At 34.2% G+C, this 22,465-nt stretch overlaps 1 protein-coding gene across 1 annotated transcript; it reads right to left on the minus strand.

Annotated features, from left to right (window-relative positions):
- Nucleotides 1-13,640: 13,640 nt before the first annotated feature.
- On the minus strand, nucleotides 13,641-17,962 carry LOC149532707 (light-sensor Protein kinase-like). The gene is made up of 3 exons (XM_089804537.1): nucleotides 16,094-17,962; nucleotides 14,198-14,572; nucleotides 13,641-14,043 (listed from the first exon to the last, which is right to left on the minus strand). Exons 1-2 carry the CDS (start codon nucleotides 16,609-16,611, stop codon nucleotides 14,482-14,484), a joined length of 609 nt encoding a protein of 202 aa, XP_089660663.1. The 5' UTR covers nucleotides 16,612-17,962; the 3' UTR covers nucleotides 13,641-14,043; nucleotides 14,198-14,481.
- Between the last annotated feature and the right edge of the window lie 4,503 nt (nucleotides 17,963-22,465).

Genomic DNA, 22,465 nt, shown 5'->3' on the forward strand with positions numbered 1-22,465 from the left:
GGATAATTTATATGTTTCTAGAAATAATCAAAGCCCTCTATAAATAGAGACATCATGTAATGTTATCAATATGGACAAAATGGTTAATGACATATATTAGTGCTACAGCACATTGAGTATTTTTCTATTTTAGTTTATTTTGTCTATCCAAATTTGATAAGGTGTATTACTGTCCTGGGTTTCTATAAGTGGTATCAAAGAAAGGTTAAGAAAATTTCATCACCATTTGTGACAAATGAATCAAAGCCAAATTAATTGGGAGTATCCTGTCATTATTTTTTGACAAAAGTAGCTAAATTAATGGATAGTTAAAGAAGGAAGGAATTCATTTTTCACCATTTGTGACAGCAAAGAGAATTTTATTTTGTAAAGCAAGGTTATTTGGAGAACCCTGTCACCATTTGTGATAGATGAAGCTATCAAGGGGTAGCTGAAAGAAGACATGACGTTGATCAATGTTACTAGTGAATCCTGTCATTGGCATTTGTGATAGATGAGGCAAGATTATTAGTGGATCTTGTGAAAAGAGGAAATTGTTGGCAGCCAATTGCTTACAAAATATTTGTAGAAATTAAAGGTCATAGCCTTGGAAGACACTATCTATGAAGACATTAACAAATATGAAGATAATTGGAAAGTGACATTTAGGCATCAAGCAGAAGAAAGGATTTGGATTTGTATGCAACAACATTTGAGGTTGAAATTAGGGGGGAGTGTTGGAATTATTAGTGGATCTTATGAAAAGAGGAAATTGTTGGTAGCCAATTGCTTACAAAATGTTTGTAGAAATTAAAGGCCACAGCCTTGGAAGACACTATTCATAAAGTCATTAACGAATATGAAGATTATTGGAAAGTGGCATTTTGGCATTAGGCAGAAGAAAGGATTTGGATTTGTATGCAACAACATTTGAGGTTGAAATTAGAGGGGAGTGTTGGAATGTATAATCTCCCCTCAAATAAAATGTAAAGTCATAATAGAGGATTCTAAAAATTCTTGGAATGACCAATAGGGTTAGGTATAGTTCTAGAATTCATTTATTTGTAGATAGTTCTAGAAAAGTTTGTTTGTTCTATATCAGATAATTTAGATGTTTCTAGAAATAATCAAAGCCCTCTATAAATAGAGACATCATGTAATGTTATTGATATGGCCAAAATGGTTAATGAAATATATTAGTGCTGCAGCACATTGAGTATTTTTCCATTTTAGTTTATTTTGTCCATCCACCTTTGATAAGGTGTTTTACTGTCCTGGGTTTCTGCAGATTCCTTCATATATTCTCATGGTTAGAGAATGGTTTTTTCATCATAATTTCATGGATAGCTTGGATACATAATTTAGTGGGAGCTTGTGATATTGATGAGGTGATAGTGCAGGATTAGTTATTGGTTTGGCTTGTATCTTCTTAGTTTGGAGATCTTGGTTTCACTTGGTACTAAGTCTTTGGTTTTGTGAGTGTAGAGCTAGAGGATCTTCATGTAGGATATGGATGTTATGATGCCTTGGTACCATGGTTGAGTGGAATTTTTTTGGCATTGATATATTTATTAAGTGTTTGCAGATGTTAGAGGTTTGTCTTAGACCCTGTTGTTGCATAAGTGTCTTTGACATTTCCATGGTGCACTTGGTTATCTTCATGGTGTGTGAAGATGGTTAGATCTTAAGGACTCATGGGGTTTTTGTTTATCTTCATGGTGTTTGGAGATGGTTCTTCAAGATATTTTTCTTCATGGTGTTTGGAGATGGTTACATCTTAAGGACTAATGGGGTTCTTGGTAAAGGTGTGGTTTATGCTTTCATTTGACATGTTATCCTTGGAGTCAGGATGGTTTCATTATTATCTCATGATATACTCTTGATATGCATTTAGAGTTTTGACATGTTATAGTATGTTCATACAGAGCATGTTATCTCTTTGGTTGAGATGGTTAGATTATGTTTTCATGTTTATGTTCCTGAGGGCATGGTTGGAACTTTGACAATTATGTTAGCTTAGTTCTTGGTATTGAGTACATTGATCATAAGTTGGATACTTCATGGTATTGCTATGTTTCATTTGGAGTTGGCATGGATTGATTGGTTATAGGTGCTCATGGATACTTAGAGACAGTGGTGATGTTGATTTCTCTTGGATTAGAGAAGTATTTGTTGGGATGATTGATGGTTTCAACAAGAAGTCTAAGGGGCATTCACCTGATATGGACTTGAGAGGAGATTGTTCTTAGATGAGTCTTGTTTGGAGACTTAAATATCTTGATGAGGATTCTCATTCCTCACTCTTGGTCTACTCAATAGTTTGCTACTTGAGAGGTATAGCCCATTATTTCTCTCAGGTGCATTATGTTTATAATTATTTTTCATGGATATGGATCTTGAGCTATGGTACATGAGTTAGTTCTAGAGGGTTCATTTGAGAGATGGTTTTAGTATTGGTTATCTCCATTTGCATATGTTTTTATGCTGGTTAAGTTTGGGAGATGGTTTTATATTAGGCATATTCCTTGGTTTAGGAATGTTTTTATGAGTTTGATCTTCTTGTGAGAGGCTTACATCCATGATTAGTTATATAGTATGGTTTAGGTGTTGTTGAGGCTTTTTGGTTGGGTTTTTAAGAATGAGATCATACTTGTGTAGTTTACATCTAGAGGTGTTTCTAGAAGGACATGATATAGGATCTGATTTGCATAGGTTCTCTTTGGTCTTGGTTATCTTCCTGGATGTTTGGTTTTTCTTACATTGGATTTGAGATTGGTTAGAGATTATGATCACTAGTTTGCTAATGTATGTCATATGAGAGATGACATGGTTATTTCTTTATCTCTTTCCTCCATTGGTTTTGGAGAGCTTGGGAGACTATTGGAGATTTTTTTTTATGAGAGATGTTCTTGCAAGTTATTAGTTTATGTGTTGTGGATGTCCTTGAGACTACATAGATTCACTTCTTTGAGATTTTGTGAGTGGATTGGTTATAGATTTGACATTATCTTTTGTAGTGGGAGCTTCTTGGTATATATGTGGTAGGTATTTCTCTTAAGGCTTGTAATTGTAGGTTACAAATTGGATATGTTGACGATGTGAGATTCACTTGGTATACCTTTGGAGGTATGGATAGTTGGATGGGTTTGGCACTTGTTGTGTGTGTTATTTCAACTATGAATATTTTGACAACTATAGATACATGTGATTACCTTTGGATCAGGTGTTTTGTGCTTGGCATTTAGGTTGGTATAGGATTCTATGATCTTCGAATGCGACAAGTTGGGTGGCTTTCTCTTTAGATGACTTCTATGTATGTTCGGTGGTAGTGGCATAATACGAGGTGAGATCATTCATGTTTGAGATGCTAGATATTTTGATTTTGTTGTGGGTACCAAGATGGAGCACTTCATGTACTTTGATCCATGATGGCAGATGTGTTAGGAGGGATTATTCCCTTATTCATTTATGTGGCTACAGATTGACCCTATGCAATGTATACAAGAAGTGGTAGATTGTTGAAATAATGGGTGTTGCACACATTACATAATATTGTTATATTGTATTATTTCATTTTATTATGTAATGTTGCAACTAGATGGACATGCAACATGTAAATATTCTCATGGGATATACTTGATGAGTTGTATTGTAACATTGTGATAATATTTCATGTAATTATTTAATATTGGGGAAAATAATTAAATTTCCAATATTAAATGTGGGGTCAATGGGCTAGGTAGAACATGATTTTAGCACATGGTTTATGTAATACCACTTGGTGGTTTTGTGGGACTTGCTACCATATAAGCAGCCACAAGGGTAGTTGTTGGTGTGAGAAAAAAGAAGAAGACAAAAAGAGAAAGAGTTGAGTGGGGAAAGGCTTGACAAGTTAGCCAAAGAAGCATTTGTGAACATTGGAAGCATGGCATGGGATGTGTGGATTCATGCTTGTTCACATGGATTGCTTGGTTGTAGCTATGGCTTTGAAGGCTTCCATGGTTGTATTGCAATGATATTTTTGCTGAATAATACATGGTGATGGATGTTTTGGAGGCTAAGTTTTTCCCTCAATGAGTGTTTCTCAGGGTATATTTTGTGTTACAATTTTTGGCAGTATGTTGTCTATTCTCTTGCATGTGGATTTCAGTTGCATATTTATTACACATATATTATGGGTTATGTGAAAATAGTTATATTATTTCTTGCAAGTTTCCTTACACTTTGGATGATGGTGGCAGCTTTTTCTGGTTCTCTTCTCCCACCCACCTTTACATTTTTTAGTTTTTGGTTCAAAAATGAGTTCCAGTATGTGCTCATGTCATTACTTCTGATTACCTATATATCATAGTTAAAGCTCTGATTATCTGTACCAATTTAGCAATGAAATGTACAACTATAATAATAGTTTACAAGGTCATAAACTATGTATAGATCCATACAATACCATTAAATAGAGGCAACTCATAAACTAAAATTACTTCAAATGTCAATCATGCCAGTGCCAATGAAATGAACAACTAAACTATGTAACAATTTGTTGTTGTAATGAGTTCCAGTTTAGTGCCATGAGAGATCAATGCAATACCACTAAACAAAGCCAAGTCATAAACTATGTATGGATCAACTATCTATACATAGTTTGTGTACACATAGTTTATGAGGTCATAAACTATGTATAGATCAATGCAATTCCATTAAACACAACCAACTCGTAAACTATATATGGATCAACTCAATGGATTTGTTTCTATCTTCTTAGCAAAATAGTTAATATATGTTGTTAATAGTTTGTTTCAAATCTACTTAGCAAAAAAGTCAATATGTGCTCAGAATGAGATCAATGTAAATCATGTCGATGAAATGAGCAACTAGACTATGTATAGATCAATGTCGAGATAAACCTTATTCCCACATGCCAATGCTACTCTTTTTTATCTTCTAAAAAATGAACCTCAATTTTGATGAACCTAATGGTTTATTAAAATGCATTCATAAAAAACCAAATTCAGGTTATAATTTGTACTTGTGTGTGTACATATATACGTGTGTCTTTGTATGCATATGCATGTGTTTGTGTTCATATCTACATGTCTGTGTGTACATATAGACAAATGGAATTAGTAATATGCATTCATTGCTACAGGAGTACAACCATATTACATGAAGTAGAATGACACATTATTGTTGCACTGTTCATTATGGGCTTATAATCCACATCGATTGGTACTCCTTGTTGTATTTGAATAAATAATTGACTTCTTAATGCAATGAGGCTAGCAAATAATCATGTTGTAACTCGATAGGTGATAGTTGATACCTCATATCTGATAATGTATAATTTGTCCATGTTTCAGGCTACTGATTGATCCTATGGATAACATAGAGGTTCAAGAACATATAGTTAGGAAGACCACATACACCGACATTCTCAAAGTTCTTTTTTCTTTTGTTGCCATAGCCAAAGTACTAGTAGCTCTAGAAGGCAATCAAATTGGTAAACAAATAAGAAAAGGAAATTCCTTTTGTAGAGACATTATTCATTCCAATGAGGTGGATTATCATGACTAGATTTGGATGAGTAGGGTAACCTTCTTTTCTCTAGCTCATATTCTCAGGCTAAAATGAAGCTTGAGAGATATGATTCACTTGAAGTTAGAAGAACAACTAGTGATGATCCTTCACACCCTTGGGCACAATTTGAGGAACTACAAGATTGCCCATAACTTTGGGCACTAAGGATAGACAATAAGTCAGTACTTCCACAAGGTGTTGACAATTATCTTAGCCCTTCATAGGGATTACTTCATACCACCTGCTCCAGGAACTCCTCCCGAAATTAGTGGGAAGGACCATTTTGAACCATTCTTCAAGGTAAATCATGCATTGTCTAGATTGTTATCCTTATTGTCTAGATTATTATCCTTATTGTCTAGATTGTTATCCTTACCTTATTATTTCTTGAACATACATTTGGTCAATGTATCATATCCCATGGGATTGTGTTAGAGCTATTGATGGAACCCATATTCCAGTGCGAGTCTATGTTGACATACAATGTAAATATCGTGATAGAAAAGGGAAACTATCGCAAAATGTTATGGGTGTCTACTCCTTTGAGTGTAAGTTTCAATACTACCTTACTGGTTGGGAAGGCTTTACTGTAGATAGTCATGTTCTAGCCTCAACTCTATCCAGAGAAGATCTACCTGCAGTTCCCCCAAGTAAGCCAAATCACATTTTAATACACTCAAGGGTAGCTAAATGTTTCAAGTATTGACAATATACTTTCTTTATGTAGGAAAATATTTTCTAGTGGATGTTGTATATTTGAATTTACCTAGATTTCTCACTCCTTATTAGTGTACATGTTACCACTTGAAAGAGTGGTCAAGAGAAAACCTAATAAACTCTGCACATGAGTTGTTCAATCATCCACACTCGTCACTTAGAAATGTAGTAAAACATACATTTGGTATTCTAAAGTAGTGCTTTCCAATCTTGAGACATGCAACATCTTAGGTAATCATGACACAATCTTATATTGTTTTGGCATGTTGCATACTTCACAATTTCATTATGATAGAGGATGGCCTTCCATTAGAAGTAGCTATTGAAGAGGAAGGTGATCATGATGGGATAGAGGTACTGGTGCTTGAGACATATGGGTTTTCTCAGGAGGATATAAATGAGTGGGCACAAATTCATGAAGATATAGGAAGTAGGATGTGGGAAGATTACAAATTTCAAGAATAATTGAACTTTTATGGGACAATGTGTTTTATTTGATTAAAATGTTGTGTGCATATACAATGATGGATGATTTCCTTTTCCTGATGTTTATACCTATTGAATATGTTAGCCTCATTGCATTAGGATGTATTACAAATGATAGCCCTCTTAACCTCATTGCATTAGGATATTTAAATGAAATACAACAAGGAGAACCAAATGATGAAGATTATAAGCCCACTAATAACAAGAGCACAATGAATTTGTTGAAAATCCTATTTTTATGATGTTAGTCCTTGTTGCATTCCATTTAAATTTAAATAGCATCAACTTTCAATTTCAATCATATGATTAGTTTAAATTGTAATATGCTTATACCTATTTAATATGTTAGCAAGTAGGATGTAGGAAGCTTATAGATCCCGAGAATAATTGAACTTTTATGGGACAATGTGTTTTATTTGATTAAAGTGATGTATGCACATACAATATGGATGATTTCCTTTTTCTGATGTTTATACCTATTGAATATGTTAGCCTCATTGCATTAGGATGTTTGAATGAAATACAACAAGGAGTACCAAATGATGAAGATTATAAGCCCACTAATAACAAGAGAATAGCGAATTCATTGAAAATCCTATTTTTGTGATGTTAGACCTTGTTGCATTCCATTTAAATTTAAATAACATTAACTTCCAATTTCAATCATATAATTAGTTTAAATTGTAATAAATTTATACCTATTGAATATGTTAGCAAGTAGGATGTGGGAAGCTTATAGATCCCAAGAATAATTGATGTATGCATATACAATGATGGATGATTTCATTTTTCTAATGTTAATACCTATTGAATATGTTAGCCTCGTTGCATTAGGATGTATTACAAATAATAGCACCCTTAGCCTCATTGTATTAGGATGTTTAAATGAAATACAACAAGGAGTACCAAATGATGAAGATTATAAGCCCACTAATAACAAGAGAACATCGAATTCACTGAAAATCTTATTTTTCTAATGTTAGTCCTTACTACATTCCTTTGAAATTTAAACAACATTAACTTTCAATTTCAATCATATGCTTAGTTTAAATTGTAATGTGTTTATACATATTGAATATGTTACCATGTAGGATGTGGGGAGCTTACAGGTCTTGAGAATAATTGAACTTTTATGGGACAATGTGTTTTATTTGAATAAAGTGATGTATGCATATACAATGATGGATGATTTCCTTTTTCTAATGTTTATACCTATTGAATTTGTTAGCCTCATTGCATTAGGATTTATTAAAAATGATAGCCCTCTTATCCTCGTTGCATTAGGATGTTTAAATGAAATACAACAAGTAGTACCAAATGATGAAGATTATAGGCCCACTAATAATAAGAGAACAACGAATTCATTGAAAATCATATTTTAATGATGTTTTTCCTTGTTGCATTCCATTAAATTTAAAAAACATCAACTTTCAATTTCAATCATATGATTAGTTTAAATTGTAATATGTTTAAAGCAATGACAACAATATATACTTTGTGAACAAAAATTGTAGAATATGGCATATATTGAGCTCATGAAGAGCATGAACAAACCTGTTAGTATGAGCAAGATTTATTCTCCCATTAGTTTCAGCAATATGGATGGATCCATCAGTGCGAGCAACAAATCCTCTTCTTCTTCAAAGAAGATAATGTGGACAAAACAGATGGAATGCGAGTTTATAGACTTGCTCCTCGAACAAGTTCATCTTAGACAAAAAATTAAAGGTGGTTTTAAAGAAGCATGGACCACCATAGAGAGGACATTCAATACAGAGATGAACTTGAATCTATCACAAGATTATTTTAAGAATAAGCTGAAATCATGGAAAGTAGGATATAGATTAATGAAGGACTTGAAAAATAAATGTGGGTTTGCTTGGAATGAAGCAACTCAAACTATGGATGCTGAGGATTCTGTGTGGGATGACCTTTTGAAGGCAAGTTCTTTGTACTCTTTTGATTGAAAAAATATTGCCTTCTTATTTTAATAATGAAAGACTAACAACCTAATCCATTTATTTATGTTGCTTACATGTAGAGGAGAGAATTCAAAAATTCAAAAATGTATAAGAGGTCACCCTTACAATATTTCAATGAGTTGGCTATAATTGTTGGCAATGACATTGTTGAAGGGTACGCAGCTACAACGCCTCTTGATGCTGAAGAAGGAACCCTATGAATGATGCATTCCACTCGCTTGATGAAGATGATACCAGTTGTGATACACCTCTTGACAGCCAACAGATTTGGATGGAGAGTTTTATCATTCCAATCAGTCAAGTGCAAGTGTTAGAGGTACTCCTCCACCACCATCATCAAGGAGGGGAAAGAGGAAGAAGACAACTCTAGCTACATCATTGGATGTGATATGTGAAACTATGAAGGAACTCAAAGATGGCCTCGGTAAGCCTCAGATCATAAAAATGGATAAATCTTAGGAGGATAATGTTTTGAGTGCTATGTATACCACTCTCAAAGTTGTCCCTAAATTAAGTCGAGGTATTTTTTTTAAGTACATGACATCTTTGTACTTCAATATGAAAGAGCCAAAGGGTTCTTGATGATGGATGAGACAGAGAGAGTGGACTAGATTGCAATGATGTTTGGTTCAATTTAGATATTTTAGCTAGTAACTACTACCTTCAACAATTTTGCTAAGCAAATAACAAATTGTTACATAGTTTAGTTTATTTTATTGGCATTGGCATGATTGGCATCTAAACAAATTCATGTTTCTGAGTTGCCCCTATTTAATGGTTTTGCATTGATGTTTGATAACACTAAATTTGAACTCATTACTAAGTACATATTAACTATTTTGCTAAGCAAATTGGCTACAAACTGTTACATAATTTAGTTGTTCTTTTTATTGGCATTGGCATGATTGGCATTTGAAGTAATTCCATTTTATGAGCTCTCTCTATTTAAAGGTATTGCATGAATCTATACTTACTTGATCTATCCATAGTTTAGTTGTTCATTTCATTGGTATGATTGGCATTCATCAATACATAATTTAGTTGCTCATTTCATAGACATTGGCATGATTGACATCTAAAAAAATTCCAATTTATGAGTTGGCTCTATTTATGACCTCGTACAGTATTGCTATAGTTGTATATTTCATTGATATTTTTAATCATAGCTTTAACTATGATATATGCATACTTGATCTATGCATGATTGACATCTGAAGTAATTCTAGTTTATGAGTTGTCTCGATTTAATGGTATTGCATAGATCTATACTTACTTGATCTATCCATAGTTTAGTTGTTCATTACATTGGCATGATTGGCATTGATCAATACATAGTTTAGTTGTTCATTTCATAGACATTGGCATGATTAGCATCTGAAAAAATTCTAGTTTATGATTTGGCTCTGTTTATGACCTCATAAAGTATTGCTATAGTTTTACATTTCATTGATATTGCTACAGTAATCAGAACTTTAACTATGATATATACATACTTGATCTATGCATGCTTGGCATTGATCAATACATAGTTTAGTTGTTCATTTTATTGACATTGACATGATTGGCATCTAAAGAAATTCTACTTTATGAGTTGGCTTTGTTTAAATGTATTGCATTCATCTCTCACAATACTAAAGTGGAACCCATTATTGAGCACATATTGACTATTTTGCTAAGTAGACTGGCAACAAATTGTTATATAGTTTAGTTGTTCATTTCATTGGCATTGGCATGATTGAAATTTGAAGTAATTCATATTTATGAGTTGCCTATGTTTAATGATATTGCATGGATCTATACATACTTGATCTATCCATAGTTTATGACCTTGTAAACTATTGATATATTTGTACATTTCTTTTCTATTAGTACAAATGATGAACTAGTATAGTATAGTATTATGTGTAGACGAACTATGTATAGATAAGAGCCAAGATTAGCATGGATCCATACATACTTGATCTATCCATAGTTTACTTGTTCATTTCATTGGCATGATTGGAATTGTTCAATACATAGTTTACTTGTTCATTTCATTGGCATTTTAACGGTGTGTTTTCACGATGCATTTTTATATTTAACAGTGTGTTTTCACCCCACTATTCAGATCACAACACTAAACTGGAACTCATTACAACACTAAATTGTTACGTAGTTTAGTTCATTTCATTGGCATTGGCATGATTGATCTCTCACTGCACTAAACTAGAACTCATTATAGCAACAAATTGTTACATATTTTAGTTGTTCATTTCATTTCATTGGCATTGGCATGATTGGCATCTGCAGTAATTCTAGTTTATGACTTGGCCCTGTTTAGTGGTATTGCATTGATATCTTAGCACACTAAACTGGAACTCATTACAACAAAAAACTATTACATAGTTTAGTTGTTCATTTCATTGGCATTGGCAAGATTAGCATTTGAAGTAATTCCAGTTTATGACTTGGCCCTGTTTAGTGGTATTGCATTGATCTCTCACCACACTAAACTGGAACTCATTATAGCAACAAATTGTTACATAGTTTAGTTGTTCATTTCATTAGCATTGGCATGATTAGCATTTGAAATAATTCTAGTATATGACTTGGCCCTATTTAGTGGTATTGCATTGATCTCTCACCGCACTAAATTGGAACTCATTATAACAACAAACTATTACATAGTTTAGTTGTTCATTTCATTGGCATTGGCATAATTAGCATATGAAGTTATTGTAGTTGGTGAGTTGACTTTGCTTAGGGGTATTGCATTGAATCAATGAAAACACTAAATTGGAACTCATTATAGCACTAAATTGTTACATACTTTAGTTGTTCATTTCATTGACATTGGCATGATTGGCATATGAAGTAATTCTAGTTGGTGAGTTACCTTTGTTTAATGGTATTGCATTGATATATGACAGCACTAAACTGGAACTCATTGCTAGTTAGAGCTATAATTGAACTATATCTATGTGGAATATACAGAGTAGCAAATGATGAATGCCCAGTTGTAGAACTTGAGAGCATATGCACTGATTGAAATGTGTTTTAGTAGATGATTGTACAATTCATGTTATGTCCCATGTTATATCTATAAGTCCTAATTTGCTTGGATATGTTTTTATTTTGCATCTTCTTGTCCCTATTTGATTTCCTATGTATGTTCTTACTGACAAGATTATCAAAAGTATTGAGAAAGTGCTTTTTTTGTGTTTTTCTAGTAGATGATTGCACAGTTCATGATTTTGTCCCATGTTATATGTATATTCCTAATTTTCTTTGATATTTTTTCATTTCTTGTCTTTTTTTCCCTATTTGGTTTCCTATGTATGTGTGCTTCCTAATAGGATTGTCAACAGTATTGATAAAGTGTCTTTCTTTTGTGTTTTTCTGATTGATCTTGATTTGTTGATATTGTGAGATGACAAATGTTGATAGAAAAATGAGCTATGTGATGATTGTTTACTATTCATGTTTGTAAATGGTCAATATTTTTGATGCTACTCCTTAGTGTATTCCATTAAAAAATATTCAGGTTTTCCTTCTTCAAGCATATTTAGTTTGTATATGCAGGATTGACCATTTAATAATACAAATAGTAATGGGAAGATTGAGCAACATATGAGAGGGTTGCTCGTCGAATGTGGGGCATAAGGGTGTACAATGTGGATTTCCTTGCATTTTTACATTTAACGATGTGTTTTCACACCACCATTCAAATCACGGATATTGTTATTCCCCATCAATTCATTGATATTGTTTGTGTAGATTGTGGATTTCCCCACGTTTTAATATTAAAGGGTGTGTTTTCACACCACCATTCATATCATGGATATTGTACTTTCCCATCAGTTTATGGATATTGTTTTTCCATCTTCTATCTCATGCTACATATGTTACTTTGAATTATTGATCAGATCCATAATTTGAACATATTAGGAACACTAGTGTTTTCTACTTTTTTTGCTAGAATCACATTGTTATTTGAATGTTGGTATTTGTTTATAATACTTTTGTTTCACAATAAAAGAAGATTTAAAAAATCTACATTAAATTCCAATTCCAATTCAAAAATGAACAACCAAATGCAAGAAAGGGATTTTCCTAGTCAAATTCCATTCCAAGTCTAATTTATAAATTGGCAACCAAACACAGAAGATGGATTTGTATATTGATCTTCCATGTCAACCAAACACAAAAGATGGATTTGTATATTCATCTTCCATGTCAACCAAACGATCCAACTGTCTTCCCAAAATGCAAAACTAGATTTTCGAAAACATGATTATGAGAAAATAAGGTTTTTAGCCAAATTCCTCTTCCCCAACCATACGAGACCTTAGGCCCCATTTGGTTGCTGGAAGATGAGGGTCAAAACCGGGTTATCAAGGTTAAAACCAGGTTATCAGGGTTAAAACCAAGTTTTGCATAAAAACATGGGCGTTTGGTTGGTTAAAATTATAACCTGGTTTTCAATTTCATCTTCCAATTTTGGTCAAAAATTGGAAGATGTTTCTTCCAATAAAAAGGTGGAATTCAAAATTAAAACCAGGTTTTGAATTTTATGATAGTTTTTTTAATAATATTGTGGGGTCCATGGTATATTCATCTTCCGTGTCAACCAAACGGACCATTGTCTTTCCAAACCACAAAACCATGTTTTCGAAAACTTGGTTATGTGACAAATTCATCTTCCCCAACCAAACGGGGCCTTATGGAAAAAAGTTGCATAAAACATTGTCTATATGTTTTATAAATGAAAATTAAAATATATTTAGTTTTAGGTTTTGTTTGATTGATAATTGAATGTATATTCTGTGTGCTGCCATTAGTGATTCCTCCAAATTGACAACCATTTCGGTGACTTCAGTCATCGTGGGACAGGTATCAATACAATGCATTGCTATGTGAAGCAGTTCCAACATGCTTGGTTTATTTTCACTCACAGCCAAAACTTCAATCAACTTTTCTTCCTCAATGGAGCGAATCCACATGGGAAGATGTGTGCTAGAAATGAGGGGGTCCTTCTCCGTGACAAGTTCAAGGAGTAGCACTCCAAAACTATACACGTCTAATTCTTTCGATATATTTCTCCCGCTTTCCTACAGTTTTGCTGAATTTTCAGTAACGCTTGTGTTTTCAACGAAACCCGTCAAACAAGATTCTGCTAGGCACACACTTCCTTTGTAGTCCAGCAAAACAATGCAAGATTTCACATTGTTGTGGACTATTCCAGACTCGTGAAGAAATTCCAACCCCAACGCCGCTTCCGCTGCTATCTTCATTCGCCAGTCCCACTGCAACAATTTTTTTCCACCTTAAACACATACGACAATGTTATTTGCCTTTACTCAAAAAATGAAAGAAAAAGACACTGCAGATCGCTTTGAGAATATTATGAAAAATATTAATGTGTATATTAGCATTACATGAAATATTGGTGTATAAGAGTGGGAGGGAAGTGCACATACTGTGTAGAAGAGAGAAGAGGCTGCCATAATTGGGAAGATAATTATATATGAGAATGTCTTGTCCTTTGCAAATGTAATAAGCCTATAAACTCGCTACATTGGCATGCTTCAGTTCTCCTAATTGTGATGATATTTTGGCCACCACAGAACACTCACGCGTACTAGCTTTACATGTAGTCCCAAAGCTGCATCTTCCCAAGACTTTCACCCTGGATCGAAGAAGATCATCTATTTTCAAAATGTCCTCCATGTAATTGAACACAAGAGTGGGCTGATAAAAAAGATCATTCATGCCTTTGAACAAAACTGGGGTGACCTCTTCGTATATTCAATACCTCTGAAAGCGTTGTCGGAGCCACATTTACATTGTATCTTCTGTTATAATAGAAACACCACCTATATATTAACGACAATACTTTTGCACTTAAAAGCAAGTATGCACAATAATTATTAATAAAAATGTTGTTTTCATCACGTTCACATAATTTTGATCGAGCTGAATTGTTTATTCTTTTCATCCAAGATGATTTTGAAATGTCTTTTACTACATCATATTTTCATGGAGTTATTCTCAATTGAATATGTGTGCCTGATAAAGCTTATTCTTGGTTTATGAGATTCTCTTTATGACTGAGCGCCTATATTTATGTGGAAAGATTCGTAAAACTAACCTATCAATTGCTCGCCTTTAATCTTTTATATAACTTCTTTCATATTGTGATATATATGCAGCACAGACTACAAATTAAGAGAGGTGTGTTAAAATGGTAGGAGAATTTATGAACAGATATAATATCAGTTAAAAACACCACTCTGATACCGAGTTGAAAATACTAAAGTTCTGATACCAAGTTGAGAAATCCAAATAAGGGTTGTGTTGAACACAGGCCAATATTTAATTTACTTCAAAAAATTTCTCATCTTAAAATATACGCAGATGATGAAGGTTTCATGTTAGTAACTAAAGGAGATCAGACAGTATTGGCGAGTCTTAAAAGCTATACATCTGTTTGTATCTGAGAAGATGTAGAAACTAGGGTAATGGCAGTTTCAAGCGTAACTTGATCTAGGTATAATTTTCTAGTCTTATGAGCACCATTATTAGGTAAATGAATGGGACCATTTATGTGTAAGGATTTTCATCAAGTCTTCCAACAGCTTCTGCAAGGAGAAATTTAGTAGTTCATGGCACACCTGCAAAAGTCAGCAGCTACGACTCTCGATTCACTTTAAAATATCATAATCCAATACAAAATTCAATGAATCCTGAGCTAGCGCTAGAAAGTCTTGGAAAAGGATAGGTGTGAATGCTACTATTGACAAACATTCTTTAGAGTTTCGGTTACAAGGTAATGAAAACATAAACAGACTACTGAAAGAGAACAGAGCATATAAAGAAAATAAAGCAGAGTATTTCAAAATCATATTCTACAGCATACAGAAGACAAATATTGAACTCCTCTGAGTTCTCAGAAATCTGTACGCTGTGATCCCCATATATATATGCAATGTCTCCTGCAGTAGTCAGTGAAGCGAGGTGGTTATGAAAATTGCAATACACGGCAAGTTAAAGATATGCCAAAATCAGATTTGATGTAAAGTCGGGAGCGGTGGGAGAAATTATGGCGAGATTATTGTATATCAGATTATGAATTGCAAGCCGAATATAGGGAAGCAGCATTAGAAGAGAAAACAGATATCCAGAATTATATCGCCTTTTTAGTTTAGTTCACATTTACATCTACACTAACAAGGATAATAGTTACATTAGAAGATCCCTTAATTTAAATCTCAGATGATTGTGCTACAGGTCCTGGGTTTCAAGGGAAATATGAAAATCCCAGTAGACACAGTAGAATTATTTACTATAATCTTGACATGAGCTAAAAATCATACCTTTCTACCTTAATAGGGACGATGTGAAGAACCCTAATTATGGAGAACCTTTTCGTGTCTACAAGAATTTCATCTAATGCTTCTTCCTTGGATATCATAGGTTCTTTAAGGACCATACAAGGATCATTCTCTGTCGGTAAAAATAGCTTCATGTTCCTCATAAAAGCAGAAACTTGTGCAAAACAAGGATGATGACTTGGATCTGTCTCCCAACACTTTCCTATGAAATCAGCTAACACAGATGGGCATGAGCTCCGCTGCAGATTCAGTCTTCTGCCTTGCACAATCATTCGGTACAAATATTTGGGATTTACACCAAGGAATGGCTGCTCCCCTGTTAGAATCTCATAGCAAGTCATGGCAAAGCTGTACACATCTGCTTTATACGTATACTCCTTTAGGGTATCAATTTCTTGATCTATTTCTTCATTTGGGAAGGGAAAAGCTTCAGGTGCTCTCCAGTAACATGCCCCTTTGGGATCTGCACACCAAAAACTGGATAATCTCAAACTGGCCATTCCAAAGTCGCAAATCTTAACTCAGCCGTAGCCTTGCTCCCTAAATTCTGGAACTATAGAGGGCTCAATGAGAACATTAGAAGCTTTCAGATCCATATGCATTATTCCTTGCCTATGAAGGAATTGCATTCCCCTCAAAATTTGAAGCATCATATCCACCGCTATAAGGAGCGCCAGGGGTGCCCTGCCTGCAGTATTTGTAAGTAGTCTGTCCAAGTTGGATTTGACCAACTCCATTACAATAGAGCACTGGCTTCCCTGGATACAAGTGCCTATCAACTAGATGATGAAAGGGTTGTCTATCCTGGAAAGAACTTTAGTCTCCGTGTTAAACAGATCACGAGCATCAACTGGAATGTCTTTTATGGCAATCCTATTGCCCAGCCATGACCCCTTGTACACTGTCCCAAAAGACCCCTCTCCTATTTTTTTCTTTTTTGTTAGATCTCTGGCAGGGATCTATAGCCAACTAGGTATACCATCTGCACATTCAATTTTACATTCATTCTTGATGCATTGTAATAGCTTTCTCTCCATGAATCGTAAAACCCTAATTTTATTTTTTTGTGTCGAAGTCCAAACTTTGGGAGTCATAGGATTGCAAGCCATGAGGAGGCGCCAGTAGTCATGGAACTTAAATCCAAAATGTTCTAAATTGAAGTCACACATTTCTGAAAGGAAATCACTGATTCTGCGGGGGAGTTCATTAGGATGGGTATTGTACTCCCATGTTTCAATCAGGAAATCATTGATTCTGCCGGGGAGTTCATTAGGATGGGTATTGTCCTCCCATGTTTCAATCAGGAAATCGCTGATTTTGCCGAGGAGTTCATTAGGATGGGTATTGTCCTCCCATGTTTCAATCGGGCAGAGAAGAGCTAAATCTAAGCAAAGAATAGACCAAGCAAGGTCATGCATGTGCAGGGTAAAGGCCTCACCTGTGTTGGCGAGTATAAAACATTTGACCTAGCAGCTTTTAGTTGAGCATTGTATGAGGTATGTTTCAGCTTCTTTCCTAGCACGATATACTTCCTTCCATGCTCTTTCCACACGGTCACTCCGACCGTCACCACAAAGGTATTGCACACTTCTATCAATATATGTGGAGAGTTTATCCAATGTATAAGTGCACAAACTTTTCCATTGCTCAACATGGAACTTGAAGCTTTCCTCATTGTTGAGAAGGTCGAGTCTATCCCTGGTCTCCACAACAAGCCTAAGAATGTCCAGAATGTCTTCTTGATGCGTATCCATTAGTTAAAAATGAGGTGCAACCTATAATTAACACAGATGACTATACGTTACATTTTCCAGTGAAGCTATGGCAGGTCTGAATGAGGGCAAATGTAAAACTGCGAGTCGACCTTTAATTTTGCGCTTGTGTTAAACTCTACCTATTTACATTTCTATCTATTAAATAAAATATTTAATTTCTAAAAATTAATTATTATATTGATTTGAGAATTTTTTATGTTTGTCTCTATGGATCAAGACTAAAATGATGAAAAGGAAATGCAAGACGATTGGAATAATCCCATCTATACATTCATAAATTTTTATGCACTTCTTTATGAATCACTCTAAAATGATGAAAAGGAAATGAAAGATGATCTGAATAATGCCATCTGTACATTCATTTTAAAATACTTGAAAAGATTTTCTTATGTTGATATTCTTGTCTTCTTTCTATCCATTTTTTAGTTTTTGCCATGTTAAAACTTTGTTTTCTCACCAATCTAATTCTAAAATCATGAAAAGGAATTGCAAGATGATCCGAACAATGTCATCTATACATTCATTTTAAAATATTCGAAAAGACTTTCTCATGTTAATAGTCTTGTCTTCTTTCTATCAGTTTTTTAGTTTTTGCCATGTTAAAACTTTGTTTTCTCACCAATCAAATTCAATTAGGGCTCATTTGGTTACAAGCATAGGAATAGGAAATTAGAAAGGAAATTGGAATGGGAATGGGAATGGAAATTGGCAATCTCAGTCCTATTTAGTTCCCCTAAAGTTTAATTAGGAATTTGTTTTAATTTTCAAAAATGTTTTTCCAGTACCTTGAGAAAGATAAATAGGGTGGGGAAGTGGAGTGCCCCTCTGCAAGGTATTCTTAAAATCAACATGAATGGGTCTTCTAAGGGAAATCTAGGCCTTGCTGGCATTGGTGGTGTTGGTAGAGATAGGAAGGGGGATGTCCAATTTGTGTTTTCTATTCATAAAGGTCATCACACTAACAACCTAATGGAGGCCATAGCTATTTTGTATGCTGTGAAGAATACTTGTGACCTTGGTTGGAGAAGGCTTATCTGTGAATCTGATTTGCAAGAAGTGGTGATACGTCTATTGAATTAGCAACATTCTGAAGTTGTTAGTTGGAAGTTAGCTTTAATTGCGGACCAAATTCATAATTTGTGTACTTCTTTGGAGTCTGTTACTTTCACTCATATTCCAAGGGAATGGAATAGTGTTGTTGATTGTTTAGCAAAGTGGGCTTCTAACCATATGTGTAATTGGAACATTGTTGATAAGACTCAACTTTCGATGGGCTTGTCCCATCAATTTGATCACTTGGTTGATCTTGACATGGCTATTTGATGCCCTTTCTCTATTTGTATTTGTTTCTCTTTTAGCTTGAATAAATTTTCACCCCTCCTTTATTTAAAAAAGATGTTTTTCCAATGGCTTGTTAATGGCAATACTCACATGCTGCTATCGTATCATTCATTGATCACTATTACATATGTGTTGTCTAGCGACATTACATGAGTGATTCCCACAAGCATTGTGTGTGAATAGATTATGACTTCATTCTCAGTCTACCTTTTCAACCTATAAAAGGAAGCCATTGGAGCAACTTCAAACTCACAACTTCTTCATCTTGTTCTTCAAGACTTTTATTGAAATGGATACTTATAATGCCACCAATAACATGTTTGCTTCCCTATATAATTTGTTTTCTTTAGTTGTCATGCTCCTCTTAGTTTCTACTCAACTTTCCTTTGCTCTATTTGAGTCATCATCTGGTCTTGAGAGAGATTTAATAATGGAAGAGGGTGCTATAGTTTATGTAGCATTGAACAATCTGCTCCTGGCCTTCAATGGATACATGCAGATCATCAATGGCAAGTGAATCACTATCAAATATGCGTGATGGACTCAATTGTGCACCATTGGCACCTGGGAGAATGCCATGGGAGACTTAGCATCCAAAGATTTCAAGACAATAGTGATATATTCCTATTCTCCATTCCAATAACAAATATTTTTTGGGAATGGATATATCCTCATTTTGGGGCTAAAATGGGAATACATATTCCTATTCTCCATTCTCATTCTATGAACCAAATGAAGAATACAAAATGAAATCTAATTTTGCATTCCTATTCCTATTGTATTCTAGTCACCAAACGATCCCTTAGGGCCTATTTGGCAACAAAAATACCTATGGAATATGCATCTACACATCCTTATTCTTCATTTGTGTACAACAACTTTGAATTGTGAATAGGAATGTACAATAGGAATAAGTATTTCAATTTTGCCTAAAAAATTGGCATACACAATTCCACCTAAATAGGTGGAATAGGTATACTTTTTTCTATTCCATATTTACTTCGTTAAAAAATAAAAAAATTTAGGTCCATGTGGCACTCAAGTTTACCTTCACCACTTGCATCCATGAATATTGTGGGTCTTTCTTATCAAGTAGAATTTAATTTTTCATCCTCCATTTTTATCGTGTATGGAGCATTCATGTCTCATAGAAATCTATGATTATAGGGTTCTCATATATGCAGCTTTCATTCTATATTTTTTGTAAGGTTCAAGAACAACTACAGAGGTAGAGATTCAGAGACAAGGCATACACATGTATTTGGTGCAAGGTTTAAGCCATTTGGAGATCAATTCTCCTACAATAAATTTGTTTCCATTGTTCATATACATGATGCTAGCCCATTTTTGCCAGTAAAATTTGCATTTAGGGTTGTGTTGTATTGTTATTCTTTTGCAAGCTAGTCTTTTCTAGTTTATGCTATGGGTGTTGGGATGAATAAGGGTATGTTGTTGTGGTTGGGCCAATCGATATTGTGTCTTGAATCATTTGCATTTTCAAATCTGACAAAAACCTAAATCAAATTCTACAATGAAGGATTTTGTGACATGCGCACATAAGTGGTGCTACGACATTCACACATGAGTGAGGCTATGGCATTCGCATTCACACGTGAGGGTTTTTTGTTTTTAAATTTTAAGCTCCTTGTAGTTATGACTAAATTTCATGAATGTAGAATCTTCATTACCGTGGTCTAAAAACTATCAAAAAACCTATATGAACATAGGCATTTCTTTTGGTTTGAAAATGGTGTTCCCATTCTAGTACCAATTCCTACACCTACGTGTGCAACTCCTACTAATTATTTAGAAACTAATTTGAAAATGGTGTTATGGCTACAGTTCCAGTTCCTACATCTGTGTCTTTGGTTCTCATTGGCTATTTAGGAAATGATGTTCCCACTCTTGCAAAATTTGTTTGCATTATTCATATACATGGTGCCAGTACATTTTTGCTAGTAAAATTTATATTTAGGGTTATGTTGTATTGTTATTCTTCGACAAGCTAGTCTTTTGTGGCTTATGTTGTGGGTGTTGGGACGAAATAGGGTATGTTGTTGTGGTTAGACCAACCACTATTGTGTCTTTAATCATTTGCATTTTCAAATCCTATAAAAACCCAAATCAAATTTTGCAATGAAGGAGGATGTGACATTTGCACATGAGTGGTGTTGTAGCATTCACATGAGTGAGGTTGCAGTATTCACATTCGCACATGAGGGTTTTTGTTTTTAACTCTTAAGCTCCTTGTAGTTAGGACAAAATTTTATGAATGTAAAATCTTCATTACCATGGTTTAAAAACTATCAAAACACCTATACGACCATAGGCATTTCCTTTGGCTTGAAAATGACATGCCCATTTGAGTACCAATTCCTACACCTGCGTTCATAGCTCTTACTAATTATTTAGAAATTGATTTGAAAATAGTGTTATGGTTGCAATATCTATTCCTAAATCTATGTCTTTAGCTCCTGTTGGCTATTTAGGAAATGGTTTTCCCACTCTAGCAAAACTTGTTTGCATTGTTCATATATGTGGTGCTAGTCCATTTTTGCCACTAAAATTTGCATTTAGGGTTGTTTTGTATTGTTGTTCTTGTGCAAGCTAGTCTTTTGTGCTTTATGTTGTGGGTAATGGGATGAATCAGGGTATGGTGTTATAATTGGGCTAACTATTATTGTGTCTTGAATCAACTGCATTTACAAATCCTACAAAAACCTAAATAAAATTATGTAATTAAGGATGTTGCAACAATCACACATGAGTGGTACTATGGCATTCACACATGAGTGAGGTTATGGCATTTGCATTGACACATGAGGTTTTTTTAAACTTTTAAGCTCCTTGTAGTTAGGACTAAATTTTGTAAATGTAGAATCTTCTTTACCATGACCTAAAAACTATCAAAAAACCTATATGACCATAGGCATTTCCATTGGTTTGAAAATGATGTTCCATTCTAGTACCAGTTCCTACACCTACATGTGTAGCTCCTACTAATTATTTTAAAACTAATTTGACAATTTTTTAATGACTGTAGTACCAATTCCTACATTTGTGTCATTAGTTCCTATTGGCTATTTAGGAAATGGTGTTCCCACTCTACCAAAATTTGATTGCATTGTTCATACATGTGGTACCAGTCCATTTTTGCTAGTAAAATTTGCATTTAGGGTTGTGTTCTATTGTTATTCTTCTGCAAGCTTGTCTTTTGTGGTTTATGATGTGCATGTTG

This window comes from Cupressus sempervirens, chromosome 10, assembly GCF_028749045.1.
Source record: "Cupressus sempervirens isolate cs-2001-9-10 chromosome 10, ASM2874904v1, whole genome shotgun sequence".
In the NCBI taxonomy this organism is placed as follows: domain Eukaryota; kingdom Viridiplantae; phylum Streptophyta; class Pinopsida; order Cupressales; family Cupressaceae; genus Cupressus; species Cupressus sempervirens.

Coding starts and splice junctions, on each gene's coding strand:
- LOC149532707 (XM_089804537.1), bottom strand. CDS start 16,611: ATGGCCAGTTTGAGATTATCCAGTTTTTGGTGTGCAGATCCCAAAGGG. Junction 14,573..16,093: donor GTCCCTATTAAGGTAGAAAG/GTATGATTTTTA, acceptor CTATTATAACAG/AAGATACAATGTAAATGTGG.